Genomic DNA, 11,867 nt, shown 5'->3' with positions numbered 1-11,867 from the left:
TAATGACAGTACTTCTAATAGCCAACATTTATTGAGGGCTCATTGTGTGCCATCGACTGTGTCACGGGGTTTTCGTTTAATCTTTTCATGACGTAGGTACTAGTCTTCATATTATGAAAGGGAAAATGAAAGACTTCCTTCCACTTGTTTCATGGTCAGAATCCATGCCCTTCCATGCTATAATAGTTTGAGACAAATGGGGAAAATTTGAGTATGAACTGAATATGAGATATAGAATTATTCATTTTCTTAGATGTGATCATGGTATTATGACATGAAAGATGTCTCTATAAGGAAACAGACATATATTTAGGGGCAAAGTGTTATGATGTCTGTAATTTATTTCATATGATTCGGACGCTCCCCCCCCCATACGTATAACATATACATATACACATGCAATAGTTGGGACTTTCTTATACTAAAACATCATTTGTTGTTTATCTGAACTTCACATTTAACTAGGTGTCCTGTATTTTTATTTCCTAAACCTGGTAGCCCTAAACCCAGGTGGCTTGGCCTCAGAGCCTGTGGTTGTACCAATTATGCTGTATTAATAAGTATTTGCCGTTAAGAATAACCTCTTTAGGGGCATCTGGGTGGCTTAGTCGGTTAAGTGTCCGGCTTTCACTAGGTCATGATCTCGCGGTTCGTGGGTTCGAGCCCCGCGTCGGGCTCTGTGCTGACTGCCAGCTCAGGGCCTGGAGCCTGTTTCAGTCTGTGACTCCCTCTCTCTCTGACCCTCCCCTGCTCACGCTCTCTCTCCCAGAAATAAATAAAACATTAAAAAAATAAATAAATGTGTTAAAAAAAAAGAATAACCTCTTTAATATGGGCATTTTCCACTATTCACCGTGCTTGACCACTAACCATTTCCCATTCTGAGGCGGGGAGGATGGGTGTGTGAGCACTGCTCTTCTGCTGGTGCTCTAGGAGGGAAACTGGGCTTTACAAGGGAGAGCCACTTCCCAGGGCACATGAAGGCAGGGTGGATGGTGTCGGGACTGGCCTCAGCACTGGGTGAGCAAAGAGCTCCCATGCCACTGCTCCACCATCTACCCAAGGGCTTGCAGGGTACCCTAACCTGCTGTCCCCCACCAGGCCCCTGGCCACCTCTCCCTGAAGCTCGTCTCTCTCCTGTTAGCCTCCATGACTCTCTATCCTAGGTTGGTGTCCCTGGCTCTGGGTCTCTGTTGCACCAGGCCTGATCCAGTGAGGCCTTGTCACCCAGTCTCTTCTGCTGAGTCTCAGTCCCTCCCCATCTCTCTCCTTACTTCCTTATCTCTCAGTCTCTCTCTCTCTCTCTGGGTTTTCTCCCCATCTCCCCTCCCATTGTACTGCCTTGAGCTGCAGTTCTCGCCTCTCCACCTGTCTCCCTCCCCATCGCTCCCATCTCTGCTTGCTACATCCTCCCCATCTCTGTCCATTTGTCTCCCAACCCCAGCGAGTGTTCTCTCCCTTTCCTCAGGAGGACTTCAACACACACATTTAAAAGCTTCATTTTTGGTATCATTCCCTCTTCCCATCTCCTCTCTTGTTGCCCTGACTGAAGTGAGCAGAAGGGGGTCAGGAGCAGGGAGGGCTAGTGATGTGGGGGTAGGGTTTGAGGGTCCTGGGGCTGGGTTGTCTAGGCCAGGTGGCAGGGGGCTGAAGGGCACTTCCTGGGAGGGAGGGAGGCCCTCCCCCTTCTAACCAGACTGGAAAATGTGACGTCAGAGAGGGAGCAGTAAGGGAGGAAGGCGGGAACCGAGGAAATTTGACACCTCTCCTGGGTAATCAGCTTCCCGCAGAGGTCTCGGCATGGTTTCCTTCCTCCTCCCTGTGTCCCCTCTCAACCCAGGGTTCTGCTGGCTATGCCCCGGGAGACCCTCATCCCCTCCGCGTGCTTGAATCGTGTAGGATTCCTCCTCTGCCTGGTTCCTGCCCCAGCCTCTTTCAGACCTCCAGTCCACAGCATGGCAGTCTCAGGGCTGTTTCTAAAGTGCAAATCTGACGCCAGGCCCCTGCGTGAACTTGGTTTAAGCTTCTTAGGGCTTGCTGCTGCCTTTAAGGCAAAGTCTAAGCTCTCAGTCTAATGTTCAAGATTCTGCTTGGACACTTCTTCTGACAGGCAGAGTCAAGCTTGGGGCTGGGAAAAGAGAGACCCACAGTTGCAGAGAAAGAATAGAAACTCAGAGAGATACAGACACTTAGAGACAAGAAACGGGCACTCACAGAGACATTCAGGGAAAAAGACACAGAGAAACACTCGAGGATGCCCACACGGACGGACAGCAAGGGAAGGTGGCTGGGGTTTGGCAGAGTGAAGAAACTGGAAAACAGTCTGAGATCCAAACGATGAGAACTGCAGACACTGGGAGAGAATGACACGAAGAGCATGAGACAGAGTCAGAAGTGGGGAGTTCCTTCAGGAAGCCCTCCCTGATTGCCAGGTCAGCACCCTGGGCTCCTCCATCCTGACCTCGACCACTCTGGGCTCTCGCTGTGTGGCAACAGGCCTATCTTCTGCCACTGGACCATGTGCTCTGAGGGGACAGGGTCTGGGACTGCTTCAGTCACCACTTCAGCACTGGCTAGGCCTTCGGTGAGGCTGCTGAATGGATGAAAGCCTGGAAGGCTGTGAGCTCCAGAAGGGCAGGGCCCAGAAGACCTCCTACCTTGGTGCTGAGAACACAGGCTGGAGTCAGAAGACAACTGGTCTGAGTCTCAGCTCTGCTTTGGCCTTGCTATAAGCCTCTGCCTCCTCCTCTGTGGAATGGGCTGCACTCAGCACACAGGAGGTTTCAGGAAGATGTAACGGGCACTGAAAATGTCCATTTGCATGTCTGTCTAGGTAAACCTGTGAAGCTCCTCACTATTCCCACGTCTGGGGATATCAAGCCCTGTTCCCCAAAGAGTGCTTCCAAGCCCAGCCAGGGATGGAAATAACGTAAATTTATTGAAACTGGTTTTGGGGAGGGTGGATGGGTGGATAGTTGAGGATCTTCCAAAGAGAATTGGGGGAAGAGCCAGCGCCCGGCCAGGTGGGAGCGGGTGCCTGGCCACAGACCCTATCTGAGGCCCAGTTTCTTCTTCTCCTTCTGCTTCTTGCGCACCACATCCAGGTTCCGGTCCTTCCACATACTCTTGCGCAGCTTGATGGGGCGCGAGCCCACATACTTCCCTGTGGGAATGGAGGGTTCAAGGTCAGGCTTAGGCCAGATGTTGGTCACACCCACTGTCCCTAAGAGAGGTCTCACCTACCATTCATCTCACGCATGGCGCGCACATAGTCACTGGGGTCCTTAAAGCTGACGAAGCCATAGCCCTTGGTCTTGCCTGTGCGCTTGTCTCGGATCACCTTAGCCTTAAGGAAGGACGGGAAGCGGCTGAAGGCGCGTGCCAAGATGTCATCGTTCACTTCATTGCCCAAATCCCCACAGAAGATCCGGAAATCATCTGGGGTTGGGAGAGAGGACGTCAGAAGATGCAGATGCCTGGCCCGGTATCTGCTTTATTTAAAGAGCCCCACCTTCTCTGAAGGCATCCCCCAAACCCTCCTGCCTTTGTATCCCCAACGGTTTCTGACTGGGGCTCTCTCAGTAATAACAGCCAACGCCTGTATGGTATTTACCCTGTGCTAGATTCAGCTAAGCACTCATGACGTTTTAACACATCTGGCACTCCCAACAACCCTTTTACACAGAGGCACGGAGACGTCATGCTACCTGCCCAATGTTACACAACTAGGAAGTGGCAGAGCTGGGACAAGAACTCTGGCACCTGACTCCAGAGTCCTCACCTTTACCGGCCTGCACTGCTCTTCCCCACCCTAGGGCCATGTTCTCCATTCCCATGAGTTAAGTCTCCAACTCTGTCCTAGCCAGGCCTCTCCTCTGAGCCCCCAGCATCCCTTGGTCCCCATGGATATCCCCTGGGCCCCTGACACCCATTTGTTTTACAGAAAGCCCATTCCAATTCCCTCTTGAGTCTCAAATGTGAACACACTGTTGGATCCTTCTCCAAGGCTGACCTCGGCTGCCATTCCCGAGCACATCCTCTGGGCTGGGCCTGAGCCAGACTGACGCCCAAAGAATCCCTTCCCCCACAAGGCACATACTATTATTATCCCCTTGTTGGAGTGAGGAAAGGATAGAAAGGCTAAGTGACTTGCTCAAGGTCACAGAACTAGGGTCTACAGCCTGCACCGCCCATACCTAGGCGGACATTGCCATGTCCTGGCCTGGGGCAGGTAGACAGTCCCAAAAGAGACAGAAGTCAATGACTCAGATGGGAGGTAGGGCTGTCACCTCAGCTAGCACTGTGGTTGCCCCACAGCTTCTGAAGTGATTAAGGACACTCTCTGAGAACAAGTTAGGCTACTCTAAGAGGAAATAATGTGACAAACTCAGAGGGAGGGGCCTTCTACAAAACAAATGGGCTGGACACTTCAAAAACCTGTTACATGTAAGACAAAGTGGTAAGAGGGAAACCATTCTCCTTAAGAGATAATCTAGAGACCTAAAACTGCATGCACCCTGATTCATGGGGAAAGATGGCTATAACAGAGTTTAGGGACAACTGGGAAAATTTAAATATAAAGGGAGTATGAGATACCATAGAATTACCATTCATTTTAATTACCATTCCAATAGGTATGTTAACGGTACTATGATCTAAAACAGAATGTCACTTTTCCTAGATGAATACTGAGGTATTTAGGAGTGAAATGAGAACCTCATTTATAATTCGCTTCAAATGACTGAGCAAAATCCAAGAAACATAAAATACACATAGAAAGATAAAGTGAATACAGCAAAATGTTAATTGCTGAATCTAGGTGGCACTTATATATGGCTGCTGACGGTTCAGTGTTTAAAATTTTTCATAAGAAGGGGCGCCTGGGTGGCTCAGTCAGTTAAGCATCTATCTGACTCTTGACTTTGGCTCAGGTCATGATCTCACAGTTCGTGAGATTGAGTCCCGTGTTGGACACTGGGGTAAGAGCATAGAGGCTGCCTGGGATTCCCTCTCCCCGCCCCCCCCCCCCGCCCCTCCTCTGCTTGCACATGCTCCCGCATGTTCTCTTTCTCTCTCAATATAAATAAACTTAAAAAAATTTTTTTTTAGATGTTGGGAGAAAAAAGAATGCTCTTTTATCTGTAGCATTCCAGGCTTCTCATGAATAAAGCAGAGATCAGAAGGTCCTAGGTGCCAATAACCTCTACCAAATTCTGTTCGGTGACTAAGGTGATGGCCTGTCCTCCAGAGCCAATGTCTAGCCATCCACGAAGTAGGCAAATAGCATGTGCCTGCCTTAGAGAGGTGTGGCTGTCGCCCTACCCAGCTTACCCTCCCTGATTCTGCCCCAAGGGGGAGACCTTGGTGTGTCCTTGACTGAGCAATGCCTGGCCCTGCACCTGGGCCCACTTACCTGCATCCCACTCCAGCAGGCTGGGGTCCTCCCAGCTGCTCCCAGCTGCCGTGCGAATGCAGCGTTTCAATTTCTCTGGTTTTCCTTTCTTCTTGTCCTCACCCAAGGGCTCTGGGACCTGCAGAGGAAAGGAATGGGGTGCAAAGGGCTTGGTGTGGGGAGCCTTCTGGACCCATGTGTCCCCTTCAGGCTCTCCCACCTTCTTTCACCCCTCGCCCTCCTGCTTCCATACTTAAAGAACTGGATATCTCATTTCACTCCTAAAGAACTGGAAGTGAGGTACATGTATCTGCCTCCTTCTCTCCCATGTCCTCCCAGCCCCTCCAATTTCCTGGGTCCCTCCTACCTCCATTGATAGAGGACTACGTGTCTTTCTGGGTGTGGAAGGCATGGGTTCCTGCCTGCTCTCCCAGGCCTTTCTACTTGCCCCCCACCCCTGACTGCTATGCTCCCTGAGAGCTTACCTCAAGAGCCATGAGGCCAGGGGGTGGCTCAGGCCGTGGGGGCCGGGGTCGAGGACGCAGGGACAGGAGCTCAGGAATGCGCAGTGGGGGCAGTAGGCCTCGTACAACCTCCAGGGGGAGGGGCAGGGGCTCAGGCTCAGGCAAAGGCATGGCCAGGGCCAACGGCAGGCTGGGCCCAATGACTGCAGGGCCGGTGGGGGCACCTCCTGCCCCAACAGCCACCGCTGCGCTAGCCTCCTCCAGCCCAGCTGCCGCCGCCACCACTGCCTCTTCCTTCTCTTTGAGGCCCAAGCCCAGGCCTAGGCCCAGCTCTCGGGGTGTTGCTGGCTCTTCCTGTGGGCAAGGGGAGACAATGAAGGGCGCCATTTCACAGGTTCAGACCTAACTCCCATCCTATACAACAAAGCAAGGGCCTGAGGCCAGAAAGCAGATAAGAGACACACAGACAGAGAAAAGGAGTCTCTAGTCAGAGACAGACACAGGGGCAAAGACATCAGGACAGAAAAACAAAGAGGGACAAACAAGGGAAAAATAGAGATAGAGACAGAACAGGATAAAAATAGAGACAGAAACAACCCACGACAAGTGTTTCTCTTTTCACTTTTCTCACAAAAGGAAAGGAAAACAGATTCAGCCACCAAAAAGAATCGGGAAAGATGGAGACTGAGACAGAGGGAGAAAGAGGGAGAAGGCAGATTTAGACACGGCCTATCAGGACAGGATTGAGCATCTCCCCACCCTTCATACCTCTGACCAACAGCTCCCTGTCCATACTTACCAGAGGAGGCCTCAGAGCAGCCATGGAGCCCAGGGGGGGGCCCGGGGCCCGAGCCATCGGCGGCAGCATCATAGGTGGTCCAGGGGGCCCAGGCAGAGGGGGGCCCACAAGGGCCTGGTGAGGGGGCCGCAGGGCCATGGGGCGGGGACCACCTGCTGCAGAAGAAAGAGCAGAATCTGTCAGGGTGTTAGTGGGGGAGTCGGAGGGCTGAGGGGCAAGTTATGTGGCAGGGATGATGACCCTGGCCCCTCACCTGCTCTCTGTAGCACGTGGGGGACGAAGGCCGGACGCAGGATAGGGGCCCTCTGGGGGGCCACAGCTGTGGGAGAGAGAGATGGGGGTGTGTGTCATGGGGGACCGGGGCACTGGAGGTGAGGTGTGTGGGTGTGGGTACTCTCAGCATCCAAGCAATCCTGGAGAAGAGTCTGGGGAACCTTCTGGGAGATGCAAGTCTTTCGATTTGTTCATTCAGCAAGAATTTACCACGGAGCATCTCCCCTGGGATGTCCCTATTCTGGGCAATAATAAGGACACACCAAAAGCCCAAAGGCTCTCTGGGATCTCCTAGTCCAGAGTAGGAGGAACAGACCCATCACCAGAGGGTGACAGCCCACAGTGATCAGGGCTGGGATGGGATAAAGCCCAGGCAGGGTGACTGGAACTAGGAGGGGGAGACCTGGGGAATGGTGGGAGCCCAGATGAGCCCTCTGACCTAGCCAGGGCGACTAGGGGCTTCCTGTGAGCTGAGACCCAAAGGATAATAAAGACCCAATTGTCTTGGTCAGGCAAAAAGTGACTATAATGACTACTGGCAAGAAGACCATTTATGAACAATTTTTCCCTTTTATCAGTTTAGCATAAATTATAATAGCAGAAGTTGGAATTGGGAGAGCATCATAAGGGAATGGTCAAGAGGACAGTAGGCATCCAAGAACAGGCTTGTTGGCTGGACCATGGCTGTCCTCCTGAGGGCACCAGGGGGCCACAGCAGGACTGGACGCTGGCCAAGGTGACTAGATCAGATGTGCATTTTGATCAAAACCATATCAAAGAGTAAGAGATGTTAAGATTCCTCAAGTGTCAGATAAAAAAGGATTTAAGTAACACAACAAGTCTCATCCAACAGAGATTGTACCCGAACTTTACGGAACACATATTCTTTTCATACATATAAGGAAGTCGTGCCACAAAAACTGACTCTGTGTATAAAAGTCACCTCAACAAAACTAAGAATGACCCAAGGAAAGGATAGATTTCTGTTGATTTTGGTTAACTTGATTCTGATTTGGGCAATAGGCTTTGGAAGATTATAGCCGGGTGGCAGTGAACAGGAGAAGGGAGGTCAATAAGAATACTGCAGGCATATCCTAGCAATGCCTATGGCTCTGGGAGTATGTGAGAATCTCTCCGTAAGGGACGGGTGATGTAGGGTCTTGAATGGCAGGTTAGGAGCTTGGCGCTTGTTTATGGTTTATTTATCCCATCAACAGATAGTACGTAATGCTTACAACGTGCCAGACACCAAGACTTTTGTCCTCATGCAGCTTGTATTTTAGGGGAAACAAAGGAGGATAACCATAATGGGTAAGCATAGCTTGTTTTGGGGCACCTGGGTAGCTCAATCTATTAGGTGTCCGACTTCAGCTCAGGTCATGATCTCACAGTTCGTGAGTTTGAGCCCCACACTGGGCTCAATGCTGACAGCTCAGAGCCTGGAGCCTGCTTCAGATTCTCTCCCTCTCTCCCTGCCCCTCCTCTGCTCATGCTCTGTTTCTCTGTCTCTCTCTCAAAAATAAACATTTAAAAAAACTGCATAGCTTGTTATAAGGTATTAAGTGCTATGGAGAAAAACACAATGAGGAATAAAGATTAGGAGTGACAGTACAGAGGTTGGTTTGCAAGGGTCAAGTGACGCTTTACTAAGGCCAAACTGACAAAGTACATAATCAGGTTTGTGCTTTAGGAAGATGGTAATGTCAGGGTGGGGATGAAATGAAGCGGGTGAGTTGGTGCAATGATGTAGGCAAGATGCTAGAGCAGTCAAAACAAGAGTGCTTGATTAAATGTGGGGTTTCCGGCCTGAGACCTACCTGCTCGACGCAGGAACATAGCTTCTCGAGCCTCTGGACTATCCAGGTGACTCCGATCACCAGGGCCAAAGCCAACTGTTGGGATGGGAAGAGACAAGGATGGTGGGAGGCAAATCCCAGGCATGCTTTGTCATCACCTTGCCCGATCCCCTGGCTCCCTCTCCTCTACTCCTTACTTACCTGGACCCACGAAAGGAGGGCCACCCACCATGGGAGGGACCACTGTGGCCGCAGCAGCTGCCCGGGCCTCCAGAGTCTGTTGGACCTGTTGGGGAAGAAATTGGAGTGAGGGGCCTGCCAAGCTGCCCTGGCTGGCTTACCCTGGGAGGCCAAAGTTTCATTCTTTGCATTCTATGTGGGGCTGGCTATTTGTCAACATCTAGTCTAAGCTACAATGTCACTTTTCAGGGAGGCTTTGGGGATCACATTAGTAAAAACTGTCCTTAGCCCCTCCCAGGAACAACTTACCTTGTTACCCTGTTTCATCTTCCTCAATGCATTTGGCACTATCTGAAACTATGTCCAGCCTGTCCGTCTTGTCTCCCTGGTCCAAGCCATCATTGGACCATCATCTTGCTTAGTTTATTATGGTAGCCTCTTCTTCAGTCTCCTTGACCCTGCCCTAGCCCCCTACAGTCTGTTCTCCAAACACAGCCATGATTAATTTCTAAGTTGGATCCTATTACCCCTCTGCTCAAAATCCTTCCACAGCATCCCACCTCAGAGTAAAAACCAAGGTCTTAGGTGGCCCACAAGGCCCTACCAGGTCTGATCTCTGTCACCTCTCTGTCCGCATCTGTCCCCACCCTCCCCGTTGCTCACTCCACTCTAGCCACACTGTTCTCTCCTGCTGTTCCCTGAACATGGCAGGTATGCACCTGTGTCACAGCCCTTGCACTGGCAGTTCTCTTCGCTGGGAATGCTCTTCCACCAGATATCTTCATGGTTCCCCGTATCGTGTCATATATATCTTTGCTTAACTGTCACCTCCTCAGACATGCCTTCCTTGACCATGCTGACAAACGTCTGCCTTTCTTATTCTTTGACCTGTCTCTCCCCAGTACAATGTAAACTCCAAAAAGGTAGTGATTTTTTGTCTCTACATTGTTCTCTGCTATGTGCTTAATGCCTAGAACAGTGCCTGGTGCATAGAAGGCACCCAATAATTATTTATTGACAGAATAAACAAGCTTCACTTATTTGTCTTCTTTCTAGTAGTCTCTCTTTCCATTAGTCATATATAGCTTGCTACTGAGCATGTGAATGTGACTAATCACACTGAGAAACTATTTAACTTAAATGTAAATTCAAATAGATACGGAACATTTTCATCATTTTAGACAACTTTCTGGACAACATGCTTTAGAATATAAGTTCCCAAAGGGCAGAGATATTGTTTGCTTTAGTTGTTACTGTGTTCTCAATGCCTGGCACAAAAAACTTCTGTCACGTTAATCAGTGAGCCAATATATCAATAGTTCTCTGTATACAAACATTATGTTCAAGGCACTGTGCTTAGCTCAGCCATACCTGCTGGTAAGTGTTGGTTGCGATAATTGGGCGGATCACAGGAGCTGCTGGGACCTGCATCGCTTCTACAGTGGGGACCGTGGGCACCGCAGGCACAGCAGTTGGGATGCCGGTTACTGGAGCCCCCAGAACTTCCTGCTCAAACCTAAGGAGGCAAGACCAACAACACAGTTCAGGACCTTCCATTAATTCCGAAACACTGGGTATACCGCGATAGAGCCTTCACCCCTGCCAACCTCTTCTTACTCCCGCCCGCACAATCCCGAGGGTCCTATTTCCCCATGACGGAGCCCCGTCGGACTAATTGCGGCCTGGGGGCTCCAGGGCTCGGTGGCTCTGGCTCTGGGAGGGCTTTTATTGCGCCTTGCCGAGGGCCTTACAGGGCCATCTCCGCCTCCATCTCCTTCAAGCGTTCCTCCCCGCTCTTGCCCGGCATGCCGGCGCCAGGGCCCGGGACCACAGGTCCTCCTGCACCGGGGAGTCCCGGGGCTGGCCCCGCCCCGGCCATCGCTGCTGCCGTCGCTGTCGCCGCTACTACCGCCGCGACTCCGCGGCCTCCGCCAGTTCCGCTGTCTACTCTCTAGTCTTGTCGGGGATGGCGCCCTCGGATGACGTATAAGCCAAAGCGACGGGCGCTGGTGCGTGACATAATACGCCAATGGGGGTCTCGCCTTTGGAGCAAGGCCAATGAGAATCTGGCCACACCTGGAGGGCCCCCGCCCAAGAGGGATATCGACCAATCAGAGTGCGGGAGAAACAAACCAATGAAGAATCTGGATCTAAATAAGTGAAGGCAAGCGAGGCGGCTACGCCTTCATTGGAGGAACGAGGGCTACTGAGAGCGCTGTAAAGTCGTTGGCCCAGTCCCTAAAGAGGAAACTGGACCTTTGAGAGCTCAGAAAAGTTGGGAGGCCCCGCCTGTGCCACCGAAGCTCGTTCCGGAAGTTTTAAAACACATTGACATCCGCGTCAGCCAAGGGCTGGTCGAGGCTGGAGACTGCCTAATGCCTTTCCCTCTTGGGTAGACAGACACCACTGACTTCCAGAAAGACCAGGAACAGGATGTGGGAAGCTCACAGTGGGCGCCTACCTTCTCCAGAAGGAGAAGGTAACACCTGAAGACTTTTTGCTAGATGAAAAGGGAGAGAGATGGAGGGAATCGTTCGCTGTAAAGGCCGAGAGAGTAGTAAAATACAACTCAGAAAGTCACGTGTGTAGATTTAGTGTCCGTGTCCTTTCTTCGGACACGGCTAACCTCTCCTTTTTTCGCAGTCCTCAATAGGTTTTACTAGGAATATTTAAAATACACAACTCTGGAGAATGTAATGAGCCTCCAAGTACCTCTCAACAATTACTGATATTCTACCCTGTTTCATCTATACTTCTCCCCCTCCTTCTTGCTGGAGTATATTAAAGCAAATTCCAGACATATGTCAATTCCTCCTAAATACTATATGATATGTCTCTAACAGATAAGGACTATTTACAAGCAAAAAACAGCATTTTTACACCCAAGAAAATTAACTTCTAATTTCATTCTCGGATTTCAGCGCGCGCGCGCGCGCACACACACACACACACACACGGAAATA

The 11,867-nt window shown here is 50.9% G+C and overlaps 1 protein-coding gene across 2 annotated transcripts; it reads right to left on the bottom strand.

Annotated features, from left to right (window-relative positions):
• Positions 1-2,919: 2,919 nt before the first annotated feature.
• RBM42 (RNA binding motif protein 42) lies at positions 2,920-10,871 on the bottom strand. Of its 2 annotated transcripts, XM_039249747.1 has the most exons (10): positions 10,656-10,871; positions 10,276-10,420; positions 8,926-9,010; positions 8,746-8,820; positions 6,909-6,974; positions 6,656-6,831; positions 5,878-6,210; positions 5,414-5,531; positions 3,244-3,438; positions 2,920-3,163 (listed from the first exon to the last, which is right to left on the bottom strand). In XM_039249747.1, exons 1-10 carry the CDS (start codon positions 10,781-10,783, stop codon positions 3,051-3,053), a joined length of 1,434 nt encoding a protein of 477 aa, XP_039105678.1. In that variant the 5' UTR covers positions 10,784-10,871; the 3' UTR covers positions 2,920-3,050. The 2 variants fall into 2 exon arrangements, with proteins under 2 accessions (XP_039105678.1, XP_039105679.1); XM_039249748.1 differs by lacking the exon at positions 6,909-6,974 and having other exon boundaries at positions 6,656-6,810.
• Positions 10,872-11,867: the final 996 nt, after the last annotated feature.

This window comes from Hyaena hyaena, unplaced genomic scaffold, assembly GCF_003009895.1.
Source record: "Hyaena hyaena isolate Hyena2069 unplaced genomic scaffold, ASM300989v1 scaffold_345, whole genome shotgun sequence".
NCBI classification, from domain to species: domain Eukaryota; kingdom Metazoa; phylum Chordata; class Mammalia; order Carnivora; family Hyaenidae; genus Hyaena; species Hyaena hyaena.
The sequence above is the reverse complement of the archived record's forward strand: the minus strand, read 5'-3'. Positions and strand labels throughout refer to the sequence as shown.

Coding starts and splice junctions, on each gene's coding strand:
- RBM42 (XM_039249747.1), bottom strand. CDS start 10,783: ATGGCCGGGGCGGGGCCAGCCCCGGGACTCCCCGGTGCAGGAGGACCT. Junction 10,421..10,655: donor ATGGAGGCGGAGATGGCCCT/GTAAGGCCCTCG, acceptor TTGCCTCCTTAG/GTTTGAGCAGGAAGTTCTGG. Junction 3,164..3,243: donor CGCCATGCGTGAGATGAATG/GTAGGTGAGACC, acceptor CCATTCCCACAG/GGAAGTATGTGGGCTCGCGC.